The sequence below is a fragment of the Morone saxatilis genome, unplaced genomic scaffold (genome assembly GCF_004916995.1).
Source record: "Morone saxatilis isolate NCDOM2014 unplaced genomic scaffold, NCSU_SB_2.0 Contig7, whole genome shotgun sequence".
NCBI classification, from domain to species: Eukaryota; Metazoa; Chordata; class Actinopteri; family Moronidae; genus Morone; species Morone saxatilis.
Genome location: NW_023340246.1, coordinates 16,637,377 through 16,658,844, shown reverse-complemented (window position 1 = coordinate 16,658,844; position 21,468 = coordinate 16,637,377). Strand labels below are relative to the sequence as shown.

Sequence of the window (21,468 nt, the reverse complement as noted above, 5' to 3'; positions counted from 1 at the left end):
TAGACCAAAATAAATTTTAATTTGAGTATTTCTGGAAATGTTCCACAGCAAAATAAATAAATAAATAAAATGAAAACAAGCATGAACAACGCTCTTTACCCTCCTAAACTTCTAATTAAAGCTCAACTTAACAGGGAAATATATCCAACTGCCTTCAAGCTTGGAGCTACTAGCTTTACAGACAGAATTATTCATTCACCATGAATTAGTTTAATTAAGATGCAGACTTTAAGGGACTGCCTTTGAAATATCATTTAATTCGTTTTTCAAATATATATGAGAAGAGCATTTTGTGATAGACGTGCTAAAAGCATCTGAGCAATTTATATTCACAAGTGCCCTTGCAGGCATTAACATGCGTATTAGTAAAGTCTAACAAAACATTGTGATGTACTACTCAGCTCTCTTGTATTGATTAACTATGACAAGGCTGTGAAATTAAGTTCAGAAACAAAACTATTCATTAGGAAGGTTAGAAACGATGATGAATTTGTGTGCTGATTCACATTCAGTAAATTACACCTGAGCCCTCTCCTCTGTCCTACAGCATCTTGAGAAAGAGGCTGTATGAGGGCAGGGGGCTGCACAGGTGATTTAAAACTCATTCGCCCCCTGCTGATGTTGGCCTCTCATTCAGGAAAGCACTGTGGGCTGCCAGGCAAGCGATCCATCAGGACTGTCCCATTACTAAATCCTGGGGTTCCCACCTGCTTCTGGTAGACCTGCCTTCAAGGATCCGTGGACGTGTGTGTGTGTGTGTGTTAGTGCACGTGAACCGAGTTAAACCATTACTCTGTGCTCTCTGCCCTGAGGGCCTGCAGTCTGTGGTTTCTTTTCCCAGACTTCAGCCAGGCAAGACCAGCACTGCTGCCTCTTTCAGAGCTGCGTTTGACTGGCAACATTCAGCCTGCAAACACTCTGAGAGTGGTGATAGTTGGCTGAGATTATGGCTAATACAGTCGCACAGCATCTAATTTAGAGCTAAATCTCCTCCAGTGTGTTTGAACAGCCAAGAGAGGAAGAGAAAGAGGCCCCAGCATGGTGTTAATGTTGTACGGATGACAGCACACACAGCTAATGGAGGAAATGGCGCCTAATATACACATTCCAGAGCATGACACACACTGTAGCTCAAATTACACATACACACCACTGCAAACGTGATTATGTTTTCTTTATCCAACACTAGGGAAACCAGGCAGCCACATTAATTTCCCCAGAGTGAGAAGACCAGTCATTTTAATCTGTGCCTGCACAGACAATACAAACACATGTATGTGTTGGTGCAGGGGCACATTTCCCGTTTTTTCTTTCTCTATTCTACACACACAAACACAGATGTACACACTTTAAGTTTTTGCTCACAGCCACGTTAACCCCATTACGTGTCTCAGCACTTTACATGTCTTCACCAGTGCAAAGTGCTATACTGTCCTATAATGTCCAAGACTACTATCTCTAGAGCAACACACGTGCAGGAATCCACAACACGAAGGAGTAAGCTGTTTATGTTGCCTAATGCCTTCACAGCCACCATAACAGACAAAAGTGTTTACAGTTGTTTAAATGCCTGCACAGTGCAGACAAATACAATGACAGCAGAGAGTCCATTAAGGTGAGAAAGTGGAAAGGTTTAGTTAAGTTAAAAGTTACATTTCTAAACAATCAAATGGAGTTTGGCTTATAAAAATCACTTGCAGTATTGACTACTGCATTTTTAAAAATGTGCCTTTTTTTCAGAAGAAAGCAATTTCAGATAGTGCTATGCAACATTACGTTTCAATATATTCACATTTGTCAAGCAAAGCAGTTCTCCAATACACTTCATATTTTTTTGTTATTCAGAAGAAAGAGATGATTATTTTTCAGCTTCTCTGCTTCCCAGGTAGACACACACTCACCCCCAAGTTCCTTCACTCAGGTTAATTTATTTATTTATTTAACAACAGACATGAATAAATAACATTATTATGTGATTTAGCCAAATATCTATGTCGTGCTGTATCAGCCTACTGAATGGCTGCAGGCACTTGAATAAAACACCAGGGATGAAATTTATGAGCAGTCATTATGTTTGATTCAGCGTTGCCATGGTTACTCCAATAAAAGCTTAATGGGTAACTATATTAAAATAGTATGTAGAAAATACATGTACATAAATAAATGTAGAAAATGTAACTATAAAATATAAACATATATATAAAATAAATATAAACTATAAACATAAATGTAGAGAACAGTTTTGGTCTCTATAGCTAAATGCCCTATTCATTAAAAACTATACAGGGGGTGAATTTTTAAATAACGTTTAAATTATATCAAAGCTTAAAGTTATGCATAATTAAGGATGGCCGCTTAGAGTGACAGGGGGGTGCTGTCACAGGTGGCTGTTTGCAGTAACCAGGCTTCATTCAGCCCGCCACAGCTCCACAACTCACAAACTCCTTAGAGAAGGAGAACCTGCAAAGATAGTAAAGTGCTTAATAAAACACGTATAGAGCTACAACTTTGTGTGATTTGCCTGTTAGCCACACTAATTCCTAAAGTTAATCTTTACAACCCTGCCTGTGCTATTTCCTGTCCCCTCTGGCTTTGGCCACACCGTACCATTTTGAATTTTGGTCTGATTGCAGCTTGAGGGTGGGAAATATTGTACCTCTATGATTATTATTCTAAAAAAAGCTCCACCCAACCTCAGTCTGAGCAGGTCATATCTGTGAAAATAAGTAAAAATACCTGCAGGGCCTTTAAATGAAAAAATTTAAACAAACAAACATCAAAAAAGACTGTGTTCTTGTTCTTTTTTGCACAGTTTGTAGCTCTGCACAGATCAGAATTGAAGCTGTCAAGTATTCACTGTGCCTCAAACACTGACTGACATAAAGCTGCTGCAATGCGCCTACTCTTACATTCAGTCTGACTCGCGGTATGAAAATGTATCCCAAATTGTGTGGATAGAGAAATGTGCGATAGTAATCTGAAAAGCAATCACCACTGCACTGATACAAGAACAATAAACAACACTGGTCTTATTTTAGATCCTCATCTCAGTTTTTTTAGGCTGAAGAACACGCATTACTATTCCCAGATCGCCCCCTCTAACCCTTTGTACTGTATGATACGCTAATTGGCGGAGTGAGGCCGCTCATTAAAAGTGACAGGTATGATCTCACTAACCGGAAGCCTTGAGGCCACTATGGCCTATCAGAGGGGCTAAATGCTCAACTGAAGAGCAGCTATTATTGCTGTGATCCCACGCTGTAGCATTGTGGCGAGCAGATGGATGACCGAGCCGTCCTCAGTTTCTCCCGCTCTCTATCCTTTGATAAGTCATAACTGTTGCCATGGACACAGAGGATGAAAACACCTCTATGATTAATTATGAAGAATATGTTCTATCTTTTACACTCGCTCAACTACAAGGGTTGGGCGAAATGTGCAATATTTGCAGTAAGAACATTCTTGATGCAGTATGTAGTCTTTTGTGTTGAGTTTAAAAGCTTGTTGTGATTTTATGATGATGCGGTCTACTGCACTTGGATTCTGCAGGCTTAGATGTATTCTTAAAAGGATAAAAGAGATAAGGGGAGGCTGCTGAAAGAGGCACTATAAGCCACCTTCTCATTACAGCCAGCTTTACCAGCGGGCTCTGTATGCTATATGATATTCAGGACTGTGAGAAAAGAGTTTCTCTGTATTTGCTGTCATGTACAGTACATGAGAGTCCACCTCTGCAACAGTAAATTATCAAATGCTGGAACTTAACTCGCCTACATACAGTCCCCTGACACAACCTCTCATTATTCTCCTTCTTTCAATCACATTTTCTTTCTTTTTTTTTTGTCTAATGTGAGTTTGGTTTTATTTCATAACAGTTTTATCATTGTGAAACCCTTGAACCCGTGATACTCATCTTCTGAAAAAACAAAAAAACAGGTTTCAGCACATTCAGTGGCTCTGAGTTAAATTATTTAAGACCACATCTTAAAATATGTAATTTGAAAATAAAAAACATCTGTGTGTTTATTCTTTCTGCTGTTCTTTTTACATGTGCACTAATAATGAGAATATATAGGGGAAAGACACTGTGTCCATCCTTTGTTTAATGGATTTCTGTAAGTTACATAGCAATCAAGATTCATTTAGATGTAGACTACACAGCAATTAAAAGTAATACATTTAAATACAAAACCTCTGCAGTTAATACTCACTTTGGAAAACCTTTAAAGTTCAGTTTTTCTTGAGAGTTTACAATTTTTTTTAGATTTAGGTACTTTTTGAGAGTAGTTTTGTTTTTTTCCATTGGGTTGCATCACCAGGTTCATATTTGGTCCCAAACATGAGTGGTGGAAAGTAACTTAGTACATTTACTCAAGTACTATACTGTACTGGATTGTGCTTTACTTGGGTATATGCATGACTTTATACTCCATTACATTTCAGGGGAAAATATTGTACTTTTTATTCCACTACATTAATTTGACAGCTAAACAGTAGTGCAAATGATCTCCATCTCAACCCAACCATTACATTAAAATGGTACTTATATAATTATAATATAGAGGACCAATGTGTATGATACAGTGACATCTAGTGGTGAAGTTGCAGATAGCAACTAACCCAATACAGCTCACGTCTGTATTTGACAACCTGGGAATGAGAATGGGCTATGAAGTGTGTAGGAGAAATCAACTTACTCTCAAAATATGCGAAAGGCCCTATCTGCAGAAGAAACCATGAATTAGTGATTATACACTAAAACATACTTATATAAATATTATATTCCATTTCTGCCAATAAATCCTCCTAAATGTCACACACTGGACCTTTAAATACATTTTGCTTGTCATACTTTTGTACTTTTACTTGTATCTTTCTAAATGCAGTATTGGGATGTTTTTATATTGGAGTATTGCCACTTTTACTTGAGAAAAGGATCTGAATCCTTTCACTGCTGCAACACATAGACTATGTGTGTGCACAATGTGTGTCTGACAATCTAGATGAAACAGCATCTAGAAGCTGATAAGCTGGTTGTGCTGAGAAACTCGATCTTGTCCAATTCACTGACATCGCTGCATGCCCACTCCATCCTCCCCACCACCCTACAACTCAGTCTCAATTTACTTTTTCCAATTGGACTGTCTATCCCTGTTTTCATCTCCATCCCCGCTCTGTTTCTCCGATGTCATTTTATCTGCACGCTCCAATGTTTCTGCATTTATCTCGGTCTAATTTACAATGTGTGTTAAATAAAATGTCATGGGTGTAGACATATTGACAGTAATCAAATCAGAGTCTTTCACTCACCCAGAATGTATATTTATTACGATTGTAGCAGCTACAAGCTCTGTTTTGTACGTTATTAATCATCACTGCATTAATACCATGCCAGACCAACAATTAGTGGTTACTGACAATGTCTGGACATGCTTTTACAGAGCAGAGGGACGGTAAACCAATTGGTGGACATCTCATTTTGGTTTGAAACTCTTCCTCCTCTTGTAATTGAGTGGCAATGCCAACAGGTACCAGACTCTTTAGCCAGTTAATTCAATGAAATCTCATTTTGTTTCAAGCTGGACTCTAATAAAACTGCAATTAGCTCCCCAGTTTCTGCTGTGGAAGACCAGATGGTGCAGAGATAATGAACAACGCATTTGTCAAGTAAGCTGCTCCTTGAAAGTAGATGGTGTTGTTCTGGGAGAGACTCACCCCTAAAGTAAAAACTTTTCTGCCGAGATAGACTTTTTTTCCTTCTTCTTTTCAGCAACAGAAGCTCTATCTTCTGTATATCCGGTGCCTTTTTATCCAAACGTGTGTCACAAATGGTAAAACAAAAGCCCAAGCTGCGACTAAATTCATTATATTTGTTAATTAAAGTTATGTACTTGTGGAGAATAAGAAAATGTGTGGACAAGGATGATAACAGTTATTGTTAGCAGCTGCCCTGGCACAATGCGTCTTACAACCATACCTCCAAACTGTTTACAGTAATATACTGTTCACTAGTACTGCAGTGCTCTGTTAGCTGGCTATACAGTACCCCAAAAGGCTTACAGCTATACATTTCTCACCTGCTTCTCACCACAATCTATGGAATCTTGATCTCATGAAGTTGGACAATTGGACCACAAGAAAATCTATTTGGCTTCATCCCAGTTGCTTTCTGAGCAGGATGTTGACATGGACGTGACCTGGGATGTTAAATGGAGTAGTCGACCTGTCAGTTGGTACAGACTGCAAAATGTCAACAACTACTGGACAGACTGTCTACAGGATGAATCCTAAGAACTTTGGTTATTCCCTCACTTTTCCTCTAGCACCACCATCTAGTCAAAATTTAAATTAGTCCAAGACTGGTTTATGACTAAATATCTATAAACCAGTTAAAGTGTTTTTATTTTATCATAGTAAACATGCCTGTTGAATGTATCACTGTCATTGTGAAGTCTGATGTTAGTATTTAGCTCAAATTATTGTGCCTTAAAATGCCTTAATTACAGCCTTATAGAGCTCTGACTCATACTTACTGGGCTATGCTTCAGATGTACAAACCCCTGAATCACTGACTTGACAATAGATATATTGAATTAATCAACATTTGAATGTGTTATCCTAGTTTTATGTTTTGTGCACATTTATATTTTATAGTTTAAAAACCTTTCTGTGAATTAATTTACTTTGTTTATTGTGCCAGTGTTTGGTGCAGTGTCACTCTTGAGAGGGACTCCTTAAAGCAGAGGAGTTACAATCTGATGCACATGAGTACACACAGAAACAGCAAGAGGAAGTAGACGCTTAGGATTTTTCTTCTCCTAAGGGTTCACACAACAAAGGTAAAAAATAGAGCATCCCTTTATATATATATATATATATATATATATATATATACATACACATAGGGATGATTTTTTAAGTGTTTTGTGTTGTGGATTTAAAATGACAAAATAAAAAATAAACACAGCACACTAAATCCACAACACTAATACATAAACAACACCAAAACATATCAAAAACAACGTTCTATACAGTAAATATGCCAACTGTGGATTCTACTGTGCTCATTTTGGCTGCTCAGATTTTTTCAGTTTTCAGTTTCCCTCCAACTCTAAGTGGGCAAAGAAAATATTCTGCTCAAATCATCATTTATTCAGTATACTCAGAGATGGGAAAGCACCTCCCTGGAGCAGCCCTGAATCTCAAAAAGTAGAGAAGTTCTTAAACTATTTTTAGCGAATGCAATATGCCAGCTTGAGTCTAGTCTGGAGGCAAATGCTACTCCTCTTCTCCTTATTGGTGGTCAAGTGGTCAGTAAATCATTAGCTGAAATATGACCTCCAGGGGTAGATCGGATCACCCTAATGCATGAAGTTATGTTTGAAGAGTCTTATATTCTCCGTGGCTCACTGGATATGAATTATGTACTACTGGGTATGATGTATATTAGTTTAAAAACCTCACCCTGATAGTGCTATGTTCTCATATAACAGATACGCCTTACTCGAGCCCACTAACTTCCCAAACCTGATTACCGAGGGAAGTTTTGTGGAAGTGACCTCACTGTGGTCTCTTCCTACTCTCTTTGGTCAGCCGTAGCATGCTCTTGAGTTCAGAGTCCTGATTGGACTGATGAGGCTCTCAGTACTGAGACAGAGACCATCAACACTGACATAACAACTACTTAAACAGCAAACTGTCACCTAAAAATGATGTTTATATACTATTCATTTCTTTGCCAAATTAAATTGGGAATCATAATTACTGCCTGGATTATGTTAATTAACTATGTTTGTTACAGAGAAAATTCTAGGTTTTTGTACTACAAGTCATATAGAGTGTGTTGGTTGCAGAGTCTGGGTCAAAATGAACTTTTTCAAAAATATTTGTTATATATATAGCTAATAACATGTCACGCAGATGGTTCTTTTAGTAAAGACATAGACAGACATTGTGAAAGACAACCTCTCATGGTTATTTCATATCACCACCCTGGTTAAGAAAGCACAGAAATGACTGTATTTCATAAGGAAACATAAGGAAGCAAAATTCCAGTGCCAATTGCCAGAGGAGCTATAGAAAGCATCCTGACTGGAAACATCACAAACAGCATGGGATGTGCACAGACGGTGATATAAGGACTCTGCAGCGGGTTTTTGGTTGCTTAACACCAGAAATGTGTTGCCACATCTCTAATAACATGTAACACGGATACTTCTTAAGGCAAAAACATAGACAAACATTGTGTAGAAAGCACAAATAGTAGCAAGCTGCTTTTACTTGATAAGATGTGAGGGTCTCACATACAACACAGCATTATAAACCTGGTCCTATGCTGTGAATCCAAATAATTTTTTCAATGATCCCAATTTATTTTCCAGCCAAACCCCAAATTTACCATAATTTGGCACTTAGCGGCTATTAATTTTGGACCCTGTATAGAGGACAGGACTATAACGCTTCAATCAAGGGTTTCATATTTTGAATCCCATTGGTGGTTCAGTTTAGGCAACATTATAGAAGTCTGATTCTAAATTGTGTAACTTGATATCTTGTAAAATGTCCCTTTATTATGGTGATAAAAACATAATTTTGGTGGCATTCAGTTGCAAAATAGTCGTATAAAAATATAATTTGTGGGACAAAAGGTTGAAAACAGTACTAAAAAAGTAATGAAACAGTCATATGATTCAGAATTTTGCGTTGCATAATCGCTAGACTCTCATTAAAAAGTCAGACTGTACACTGTAGGGCTGTAGCAGCTGGAAGCTAGCGGAGAAGGAATATTCTTGCATTCATTATGTTTGTATAATAATTCCCCTTGCCTTGTCTGCATAGTTAAACTAAACTAAATAAACACATATTCCTACATTCCTTTTGCATTTCCTTTGCTCAGACACTGACATGGACACTTACACGTTAGCTATATCTGCAGGCCCATACTCAGTAAACCCTGTGGCCACATATTGTACTTGCAGGCCTTTCTGTTCTTTGCTCCAGTTATGTCTAACTAGTGAGGGGGAAGCCCTGGTGTACTGCAGCTAAAAGCCAAGTCCCACCATGGAATGAATAATGAATACAGATTCCCCATCCAGTCTATCCGCATACTAGTTCAAAGGCGTCCTGCTAGTCCATGCATAAAGCAACAAGGCACACAACTCTATGCTAATGGGCCTCAACTGCAGGGGCTGGACTGAGCTTACTGAGCTGTGCAAATGTTCCAGAGCTGAGGATGAAGATGTCAGATGAGGAGGATGTGATGAGGAATTGCTTAAGTGTTTGTTGGGGGTGGCACCAGCAGCATGCTACACACACACACACACACACACACACACACAAATATACACCGACTCAGGAACTACTGGAAGCACAAGTTGTCCCAAAGGAAGCCTGGACATTTTATTGATGCTGAATGATGCTAACGACCTCCCCAGCACTACAGGACCAAGATGGGAGCATCGGGTGAGGCTGTCACAAGAGATCACATATCAGTGCCAGCCACTGAGCTCTATACCAGTTACTGCAGTCGGGCCTTAGGAATAATATAATGTACCACTATATATAATTCTGACACATTTCTCCCTTTTGTTACACTTCATCCGTGACGCTACAGAAACAACAATCTTTCTGCAGGCACTGTGTATGTACTGTATACGTGTAAGTGGCTGTGTTTGTGCATGACTATGCAAGGGGCCAAATGCGTACAGTCATTTAGCCATTTTCCTGATTAGACTGAAAACAAGAAAGCTCTGGTTATCAGCAAAGGAAGCAGCACTCTGCTTGTGAACCCATCAAAGGGAAAATGTTTTTCTTTGCAAAAGCAAGCAGCTCAAAGGGGGAAAAAACTGTAGTCAAACCTCCCCTGGGAAGGTACTGTACGCGTTTGAGGCTCTCTTTCTTTTGTTTTTCTTAGTTCATTCCCTCACCTTATCCTCTACCTCTGTTCTGTCTCTTATGCTTCCACTCTGTGTGGATTTCCTCCAGCAGCATTTCTCTTTTGATCCCTCAACCCTCATCTCTTTCTTATTTCCCTTCTCTACTCCCTTTATATGACTCTTTGCATTTAAATCCATCATAACGCTGGTTTCTCAGTGTGACAGGAGCCTGCAGGAATCCTATTGGGAACATTTCCCAGAAGCCCCAGCCATGGTGAAAAGAAACTGACTAGCCAGCACCAGAGGGGCTCCAGTGAAAACCTCAAGGTTCTGAAAGCCTTCCTCAGGTCTGTGCTGTTGCTCAGAATAATGTTTTAGTAATTTCCTGGACATCAAGTGAAATTGTAAAGAATTCATGTCCACTAAACTTTCTTTTTCAAGTTAAAAGAACTTCCAGGTCTGGCAGACGAGCTATTTAGGGGACCAGATCTTCCTCACATCAGCAGCAGAGTGTGGAGTGTCTTGTTTAATTACAACAGAGCAAGTGTTTAATGTCAGGCATGGGTGGAGGCCACTGTCTCTCCAGACCCTGATAGGCCATCAGTGAACAGTAGAGGGTCGTTAGGAGACACTTGGCAAGACATTGGCCATTTGCGAGCTAAAATGAGCAAGATTTTGGGTTAGAACAATAATTAGGTGACGATGACATGATCCTTGTCCAGCTGAGTGGTTGGCACTGTTGCCACACAGCATGAAGTGCCTGGGTTTGTGTGGACTGTGTGTGCAGTCCAGTATCCCCTTACATTTATATTGGATGATTCTGCATTTTTCTATATACGTGCAATACCAATGTTAATTACTAAGTCAGAGTGCTCTGCGTGTAGCGAGCCAAAAAGTAAGAATATACTTTGAGGCAAATTTCAAATTGCTCTTAGATGTAAATGTGAGGGCATAATGTGTTTGGCTGACTGGCTGTACAAGGTAGGAATGCACCAATTGTGAAATTCTGGTACAAGATACAGATAAGAAAAGTTAAAATAACAATCTGTCTGATGCTGATGTTTTTTTGTTGACAAAGATAAGCATCTCTGCCTTGTTGCAGCTTGTTTTATTTTTATTATCAAGATGTGAGACGCAGATCCGAACAGCTGCTTACTCTCTGTCAATTGCTAATTTGTGCCGATGTTGGAAAACGGAGGTGATTATTTCTCCAATATCCAAGTTGAAAATAACAAACGCAACCTTTAGCCAGCGCAAAATTGATGTGACACAACATATAAACATATATACAAGGTGAATTTTGGCCAATACTGATGTTCGGATGATAAAACAGTGCATCCCTAGTACAAGGTGTACCCTGCCTCTAGCACAATGCATGCTGGGATATGGTCAAAATGGATGGAACTGATCCTCTGCAGAGATTCAGAAAGAGTAAGAGCTCTTTAAATTGAAACAGCAGCTGGACAATATAAACATACAGTGTTAAAGTTCTTATGAGAATAATTCAACAACATGATTGTAATAATAATATAATTAATTAGGAGTAGTATAATTAATTATAGTACTCCTATACTGTATCTCTAATTCTTTAAAAACCTACGCACAGAAAGTAAAGCATATTACTACATCATATTCAATCACACAATGGGAGGTAAAGTGTAACATATGTTCTATGTTAAAGTATGCTTACTATTAAGTTTATCCAAGGAAGCTATTTTCAAGTAATAAGAACTGAAACAGGTGAACATTTGTTTAAAGATGCCACCTGCACAGCAGTTACATTAACAGATTGTGTAGGTGTAAAAGGGAAATTTCCAGTACTAATGTATGCCTAATATAACATACTGTTAGGTTTGAAATTAATGTCATCACTTAAATCTAAGAACAGACATCAATTAAAAGTAAAAACCTGTTAGTTATCTGCAGTAGATACTGGAAGTCTTGTGGTAGATTGTGGTTTCTATTAAGTTAAGAGATAATTGCTGATCGGTCATTAACAAGGTGCGTAAGTGTATGACTGAAAAATGAAGACACTGACCTCATTAAAGTGTGCCACCTCCTCACAGTTCTCTGCAACCCGGCTGTAGAAAGACAGACCTGGAAGGAGGAATTTAGAGGTTAAAATCAGATAAACTGTTCAATTATGACATGGCAATTATTGTAATTTCTGGTTGAGTGGTCAGACACACAGCAATTTATATAATTTCTACATGATATAATTTTTACATTAGAGCTTATAAAATCGACTAGTGGCTTGTTTTTTGATGATCTCAACCCCTTTTTGTGTCACATTTTACACGTCTATGAGTTGTTAAAGAGACATTTCCCCCACTAACCTCTAAGATTTTTACATTTAAAAACTGTTTGACGTTCAAGAGGTAAACTTACTTACTATTTCACAAAGTTCTAAAAATTAATACAAATTTGTGTAGCAGAACCTTGATGTTTTTCATCTTATAACTTTATATCTTTTAAAGCTTTAATATGGCTCTAGTTTGGGAAGTGGAAAAAACTATATTCCTGTATATAAAGTAATAAAATCTAGCTCCACCTCTGACACATCAGTAATAGCTAACTATAATGCAGTATTTCCCAGACTTAGCGTTTGGACCCAAAATGGGTTTGCAGATCTGCAGAACTGGGGTAAAATGCACAGTAATGCTATGATACGTGAATTAATTTTCCTAATTGAAATAAAAGATGAGAGAACACTCTAGGGAAATAAAGAATGAAATAGCAGGATTTTAATTGCAGGATTATCACTTATAATAAAGTAAATGATCTGAATACTTATTCCACCACTGTCTGTCAGATATAGATTGGATATATGAATGTATCATCACATTTAGATACGCTGATCAACATTAAAATGTTCCCATTACTGTCAAAAGTCAGTTTACATTTGTCACAATTAAGAGCACTGAAAAGACAAATTCATGCCTAAGTACCTGGAAAACACACAAATGAGACAGGTTGTGTGGAGCCACAGGAGACAGAAAAGAAATGCAGACAATTAAATGGCTACTATGACTCACTATGCGACAGAATAAAAGCAGAAAAGCAAACAGAGACAGAGAAGACTTCAGCAGAATTGAGATTAAGGAAAACAAAATGTACATAATTTCCATATGGCGTCCTTAAATGATCATGAAAACAATAATCTCTTGGTGCATTGTGTATTTAAGGTTATACACAGGGCATTTACTGTGCAGTGACCTGACTCACTCATGCGTGCCACTGCTTGTGTTCACCTGGTTGTTTTGTGATCCTCATGAATGGTGCCGGACTGGTGTGTGCATTCTGCTTTGTTGCGGTAGTTTGCTTTGTGTATCTGAGGCTTTGTGTGGGTGCTGATATTTGTTTAGGTGCGTGTGGACAGCTGATGTGTACTGACACACATTCATATATATGTCTACACACATGTGCAGGGACCTAGAAAGTTAATTACAGCCCCTGTCAGTTTGGCTGTAATAATAAGTTTGAATGAAAATAAATAGATCCTGCCTGGCTCTGACGTATTATTATCATTATTTGTGTTGAAAGTATCTTTTCACACATTCACAGAGCAAACAACCTCTTGGATTTAGAAAAAGAAAAAGACACACAAACATGCAAAAGGAAAAGTGAAAATATATTGTACTTCACACAACCTGATTGGTATAATTTCACAGAGAAAATTAGCCCATTTTGACTCTAGTTCATGATCTCTTTTACGAGTGTTCTCATCTCTCGTTCCCATCACTCCCCACTCTCTACAGCCACATCCTTTGAAATCATTTTTAGAAAATAAACACCACTTAAATGTCAGAGAGGGAGAGATACAATATTCCTCCTACATTATTCAAAACAGCGACGATGAACACACTGTCACACCAGTCTTTTCATTTAACTGAGACGTGGGTTTAGAAAAGTAGATCATGTGAAACTTATGTAAGGTGCTCCACACAATACTAAAACAACATTCTGCTAATCAGGTTGCCTTGTGGCCTTGGCTGAAAACAGGGAGAAATAAAGCGATTGAGAGCAGAGAGAGGAGCGGCATTGAAAGAATCGACCTGTGGCGAAGGAAAGAAAAGGAATGAAGAGCTTGGTTTCAAGCAGACGGACTGAGATAAAAAAGAGTAAAAGGATGGAGAACACTAGGAAAGATTTATGCTAACACAGATGAAGTGGGGGGCAGAGGTGGTTTTTAAGCTTTTTGTCAGTTTTACCTGTACCTAAAATGAAAAAGAACATAAAATTGAGTGTAGAATAGGAAAGTGGAAAGCATTTTTTGCATCTTTCTCCCTGTATGCCCCTGAGAATCTCATCTTTGTTCATCCGTACTGTGATTTAATTTAGTCTTATTTCCTGACCAATTTACGAACCAAACAAGAGATGGTGTACATCCTAAATAGGTACCATAATTGCAACTAAACACACAGAAAATATCTGCTCTACATAAAGACAAGAGTTTCAGCATGCTGCAGGGAAGGAAAGGAATTTAAATGATGTGTGCAGGAAAACGGTATATTGCACAAAGCTCAGTTTCAGTCAAGAGAATATTAAAGATTTAGAATTCAAACAAACTGTCCAAGCAGCAGTGATGATGTCAAGAGGTTTGATAAGTGTTAGATGACAGACAGAAAAAGAGAGTTAGGTTGAAAGAGGCAAGCTGTAGTGGAATATCTTGAAAGCAGAAATCATGTTTAAATTTCTAATTTAATTCCACAGTGTGCGTGTGATCCTGCAGGCTATTGTGCAGAGGCCCAACAAGAGCTGGAGTGCCGTTTTTGATAAAGCTATAGACCAAAGATAAGTCTACGGTCTATTCATCAAAGACTTGTCAGAAAATCAATTAAGTTCTGATGCTTCGCCTTTGAAGAAGACTTCATTCATTGTCCATGGTACCAGATAATAATGACTGGATAGGCAGTCTCGTTATATACCACATTAGGTCTCTTTTTCTGTCAGACATAGCATGTGTAGTCTGACATGCATGCATAACACCTTCCCACAAGCCTCTCTAGAGCTCATATATGGTTTGATGTGCTCAGAGGGGGGCTGGGTTTTCCTGGCAGACCATTTCCTATCCAGACAGGAAGTTGTTTGAGCTGAAAGCATTCAGGAAGTCCCACTGACAGTCTGCTGGATAAATATGACTCAAAAACCCAGGGCATTTAAAGAGACTTGGGACGCATGATTGACGCATGTACTGTGAGTAGAAGTTTAAGTGGGTGGAAAAACACATTCTTATGTCTTCTGTAAATGGCTGATTTTGGATGAAACTCAGGGAAGGATAAAGAAGAAAGAGAGATGGGGTGAGAGGAAAGGGATAAATTGTTTATTTTCAGGATGTGAAGAGGGTAACAAAATTTCACTTTTAAAATAATTTCACCATCTGTGGGCAAATTAACTGCTGATAAAGACATCAGCTTCCTTTAACTGGAAAATTATATATTTTTCTGGTATTTGTAAAATACGAAGCACTTACTCAGCTGAAGACAGTAACGTTTAAATGAAATTAATCATATGGTGGGCGCTGTGGTGATTCAGTGTACAATGAGTTTGATCCCAGCTCATATCTGTTGTTCTACAGCTCTCTCTCGCCCACCTTTCCTGCGATTCTCTGCTCTCTGTTATCTAATGACCCATAAATATCCAAATGTATAACATACCCTTTACAGTTGACCTCTCAGATGAAGAGATTTCTTTATTTACTTTTAATTCAACATCATGCCTTCAAACACAGGGTTACACTTTACAATCTCTTGCTAAATAAAGAAATCTCCCAGAAGTATCATAGATATCTTAGTCAGGCTAATATGAAATATAGAGCCATATTTTAAAAACATATAATTTGGTCAAATAAAGAACAATGCCTTGAGATAAAAATAAAACAAACCAATTGAATGATTTTAAGGAAGAATATTTATAAAGCCCCATAAGAACTTTTGGCAAAGCTGAGGAGAGAGACATAAACCTCGGAAAACAGGATGTAAATGTGGGTGTATGATACACCTAAATTACATCTTTGAGACAATACTTTTATATATGAATCTTGTCTATATGTCACATGTCAGATTAAACAGTTTCATGTAAATTTTAAGCGGCTATAACTGATATTTTCTATATTGATCACGTTAAATAAATATGATGAGTTGCTGGGTTGCTGGTAGTGAGAAAAAATCACTATCCCTCAGCTTTACAGGGCTTTTAAAGTGAGTGTCAGCTCATTGTAAAGCAACTTTATAGCTCTGATCTACTGCTCTCATAGCACGGTTTTATGCTTCTAATTAGCATAACAAGTTGCATTCCTTATTAACCCAGAAGGCCATTGACGTAAAGGTGTTTCCACAATCCTAAAGATTCTTCTAAACATCTGGATGAAATAATTATTACGTCTGCACTAAGTTGTTTTAACCCCAAGTCGCAAATTTGTTTCACAATCAAAACAAAGATGGAGGCTCGTCGGCTAACTGGTTAAAATCATTTTTTCATCCAGTTGGTAAAAAGAGTCTTAGAATATTCTGAAAATGCCATCTGCTGCTTCTGCCTTTTCCAGACATCGCCAGTTAATTTACTTTTCGATGGTTTGCTGTGTGAGCCTAAGCCGATAACTGTTTGCTACTAAAAATAATAACGTTAGCTTCATGAAAGGCACAAACTAGCTCAGCACCAACGACAAAGTTAGCAACCAGCAAGCTCGCTGGAAAACACAGCATTTATCACAATATGCATGCAATTTGCAAATTGCAGAGGCAAAATGTGTGACTTAACAGCATTATAATGAAGTACTATAATGCTGCAGAGGTGCCCTGGCCTAAATAACTTCTTCTTCAGGTGTAAAAAAACACGTTTGTTTGGTACAGAGCCTCTACAGAGGATTTTAATAGTTTTTTCAGTAAAACTTAGATTTGTGATGCAAAAATGATCATTCCCACACTAACTGTGAATCTATTGCATTCGCAATATATATCATAATAATCGAAATATTATGTTTTTGACATATCGTGCAGCCCTACTCCAAATGAAAGATCAACTTGTTTCCACCACGAGGAGGCCAAAATCATCACTTACACCGTATTTTCTGACCAGATTAGGATTTTCAGCCACTGCTGCAACAATTTTATCTTACTGTATATCTTAATTTATATCGAGAGCTGGTGCCAAACAACGTTATCACCTGAGTATATATGGGCCACAGATTGTGTTAGCTGTGATTTCAGTGTACAGAAGTTTCTGACCCATCATATTCTGTGGCACTAGAGGATGAAAAAGACCAAAGTACCAACATAGACTATATTACCTTTGCTCTATAAGGTTCGTACTTTCACAGCAATTTGTGACTCTTTCTCTAACTTTCTGAATATATAGGGGGTCACAGGTTTTTGATAAACAGTTATCAACATTTTGTCATTAGAATAAAGTACAAACCTTAACAGTGATAATAAAGCTGAAATTCCTATTCAGGTCAGAATCTGATGCGACACAGAATGTGGTGTAGGACCAGTTTAACTTGGCAGGTATGTATATAATGGGTATTTACACATCTTTTATGATGTGTTTTTTGGCATGTGTCACTTGTCTTTAACTGGAATGAAGATTAAATATGTGCTTCTGCTTTTTTTCTGACATAAGAGAAAAACCAGTGAAAGTCCCTTGTGTCTTAAACTGAGCAGATTTCAAAACTGCACTGACTAAATCAGATATTGTAGGGCAAAAATTGGGGTAAAAAACGGCACACATACACACACATACACACACAAACACACACCCTTCAGCTATTTGAAATTAAAACAAAACAGAACTGCAGCTACTGTGCTGACAGTTGAACCATGGGGAGGAAGAGTAGAAGATCTTATCGTTGACATGGATGACACAGTTCATGTAATATCGAGACCCTGGTGAATTCACTGCGGTGCAGAGCACACCACTGAAGCCCATCCTCTCTCCAGTGCGCACACAGTCACAGAACAATGCAGAGAGAAAGAATGGGTGGTGGTCTTGCAACATCCTACACCATCCTGATGCTGATAGCAAGGAATCCGCCTGGGACTAAACACCTGTCATCTGTCAGAGAGTGGACTGATCGCTGTCCAAGGTGCTGAAAAACACACGCCTATCTCTCTTCCTCTGTCTCTCTCTGCTGTGCCGCGCGCGCGCTGCGCGCGCGCTCTGCTGAGCAGGACAGCACACACATTCACACACACAGAAAGAAACGTACGATCCTGATGAATGAATCCACTGAACTCCCTCCAAATGTCCCTCCAATGAACAGCAGGAGAGACATAGCAGGTCAGGTGTTAGGACAATGGCCCTGTAAGAGCTATAAAATGCCATAAAACTAGAGGATTGGCAATTACCCCGAAGGTACAATAAACCCCCACCTTTAACACCATCTTCAGTAATCAATGCACTCAGCTCAATCATTTGTAACCTACTGGCATCTCGCTCCTTTATTGCTCTATGAGTAAAATTACCAATGGACACATCCAGTGAAAACAGTAATGAGAAATCACTGTAATGTCACTATATGTCCCCAGAGCTGTACAGAGAGTGACAAATTGCTCTTTCTTTATGTGGCAATATTTAATAGTTCTAATTCTAATAAATCATAAGAGAAGTCCATGTCCTGACAGCAGCAAAAGACTGGATATAATAGCTGTGATATAACATCATGAATTTTCATTAGCAGGAATATAAGCACCCTATTTCTAATACAGTTTGCCTATGTAGTACTTTAAAAGGTGTGAGACAACATATATATTGTAGATAATATGAATATTAAGGAGTATATGAAATGCAGTGCAAAATGATTGGGGTTGGATTTTCGTGTATGATTCTATTAAATCGTATACTGACTGTGTTTTAGGTTTCTCTTTCTGTCTTAATTTGAAGGATATTAGTCAGATTTCCTTCCTTGGATAAAAAGGCGCAGTGAAACATCAGAGCGCAGCGCGTCTCAGGTGACCACTGATCCAGGAGGGGGATTCCCCAACTTTTTACGCAGCCAGGACCGCTGATTACCTCCCATCCTGTCGTCTAACATAAATCAAACCAGGGCACACTACGCAGGGTGATTCAGTTTCAACACATACAGGCTATAACACAGAAACGCTGCAGCTAAATACATCCTACCTCTGAATGTAACTTTGGCGATCCTGTCACCTTTTCCCCGAAGGTGAGCGACCGTCTTCAGGTGAACCATTAAAGCCATCATTAGTCCACACTCGTCAGGGGAGTAATTTTACTCCACACAGATAAAAACTTGAACCGGTTTGGTGCAATCTGTGTTTTAATGATCTTTAGGCGAGCCTCTCCTTGCGTCCGGATACAAAAACGTTTTCCATACGGGCAGCATGTAGAATAGTTTGTTTTGTTTTTTTCTCGAACAGAAACAAAAGAAAATTAATTATAGGCTCCTGTTAACATTTTCTCTCGCTCCGTGGCTGCTGGGTCTGTCGCGCATCTCCGGGCTGGCACTTGGTTTTACTCTGCCCGTCGTGCAGGAAGGGCGGGGGTGGGCTTCAGCTTCAGCCTGGGGATGGTGGATGCTCTAGTTGTAGATCAGATCAGTCCAGTCCTGGGATTTGCTCCCCCCCTTTCTTCAGTGAGTAAAAATCGTCTGTGGTCATGAGCCTATGCTGTCTTAACAGATCTTCACTGCAGACTTAAACGAGAATCTATAGAGAATATATTCAGCTATTAGCTTTCAGTTGATTCATAAAGAACCGTTTCAAAAAGTCAGTGTGTAATCTTCATCTTCCTTTAGAATATGAATTTCAATTGCATGGTAAAATGTATGTAGTAGGTTACTAAATACAAAGTTTAAATATAATGTCATTTTAGTGTTGATGTGTCTCTTTGCTATAAATACTTAATGTTTACCTTCTAAAACTTACTGTATTGTAGGATTTAATCTTATTCTTTAGGACAGATGCTGAGCAAAATACCGTTTCCAGGCATTTAATTTCCCCCTTTATTATTAGTGAAGGATGATTAAGGTCAGAGGTCAAATTAGCTTTGTTTCTCCCTGTCTGGTCCTGGGCTGTGGTCCGCCTTTCTGCTCTGGTAACAAACAACAGAAACAACATTTTACCTGCAGGCTGGGACGCTGTAATCCATATATCTGTTACAAGGAAAGACCAGCAGGTAGGCAGCTGTGCCAAGAGTTTTCAGAACCAGAGTCCAGGTAGCTGTCGGGGTCCTGAGAGGGTTTTCAGGAGGAGGAGAATGAGGGATAATTCACTGGTTCACCAGATGTTGTTGCAAGGTCAAAAAGGTAAGAGCCCAAACTTATGCAACATTTTTGAGGAGTTGTAGCTAAAGAAAAAAATAACCTGAGACCAGTAAAAACTAAACTGTACTTTCGTCAGCAATGCCACTATCTCCCTCCAGTAGTTACACTGACGGCAGCACAGATCCCTCTGACAGCACTGTGATTTCTAGTCCCCAACATCCCAGCAGGCACAGGGACACACTCAGGCTATTGGCACAGCTTATTGGTCCTGCCAAGACATGGAACTGACTATCAGATAGGACAGAAAATGGCCTCAAACAAAAATACATATACTGTGTGATAATGTGGTTTAGTCTGACACTTTGACATGTACATTCAGCAGCTGTGTCACCGTAGTTTAGCCCAGAAGTTCCCAAACTTTTTCATGTCAATTTATTTTATTTTATTTATTTATTTTCAAGATTATAAAGTCTTCATAGTGAATCAATGATCAAACTGGAATCATTATAAATTACAGTTGATAAAAACCACCAACACTATTTCTTCACTTGTTGTTCCAACTTAAAAAAAATAAAATAAAAAATATTCTAATCCTCCTTTTCCTTGGGACCCCTTACAACGCACTCAAGGACCTGGACCCCAGTTTAAAAACCACTGGTTTAACCTAAATGGGTTCAAGTGTAACAGTATAACCTTCGTGGGTGATTTATTGCATGACATTGCATTAGACTGCCTAGTTTTAGCTATAAACTGGCAACAGAGTATGTATTGACAAGTTCTTTCTCAATGCTTGGTGTTTCTGTTTACTGAACAACCCCGGACCATTAACGGACCATTAATTCAATGTTTTCTCTCCCAGAAAATAAGAGAAAGATTAAAGACAATGGTCGAATGAAAGAGCGGGTTTTAGTAATTCATCATCTCTGTATGAGATACCCTAAAGGAGTAGCACCAACAGTCTTAAAAGGCCGCATTTATATTTCAGAAAAAAATATAACTTGTGTCTTTAAACATGGTTAGATGTTGACCACTCCTCTGCCTAACAGGCAAATGCAACACAAATATATAATAATCCACAAACGACAAAATAGATAAAGTAAAACGGCTGATAGAACTGGAACACAACACAAATTCACATAAACTCAGTCGGACAGTCAGTCTAACCTGATACAGTATATTAGCAGAGAAGGCCTATTTCAACACAGCCATCTTGTCATCTCTCTGCAGGGGAATTAAAGCAGGACCTGACATAAATAACCTCAGGCATGTGTATAACAAGACAAGACAGCTTGTACTCACTATACTGAGCTGGCTGTAGCGTCACCTGAGGAGCAATCCAACCATATCTCACCCTCTCTATCTGTGTGAGTG

General features: G+C 38.6%; 1 protein-coding gene across 2 annotated transcripts in view; it reads right to left on the bottom strand.

Annotated features, from left to right (window-relative positions):
- otofa (otoferlin a) overlaps positions 1–19,307 on the bottom strand; it is a 73,839-nt gene extending 54,532 nt beyond the window's left edge. For both annotated transcript variants that reach the window (XM_035679333.1, XM_035679332.1), the window contains exons 1-2: positions 18,996–19,307; positions 11,914–11,972 (exon numbers count right to left, since the gene is read on the bottom strand). In XM_035679333.1, coding sequence (XP_035535226.1) covers positions 11,914–11,972; positions 18,996–19,077 — 141 coding nt within the window. In that variant the 5' untranslated portion in view covers positions 19,078–19,307. The remainder of the gene's footprint in view (positions 1–11,913; positions 11,973–18,995) is intronic.
- Between the last annotated feature and the right edge of the window lie 2,161 nt (positions 19,308–21,468).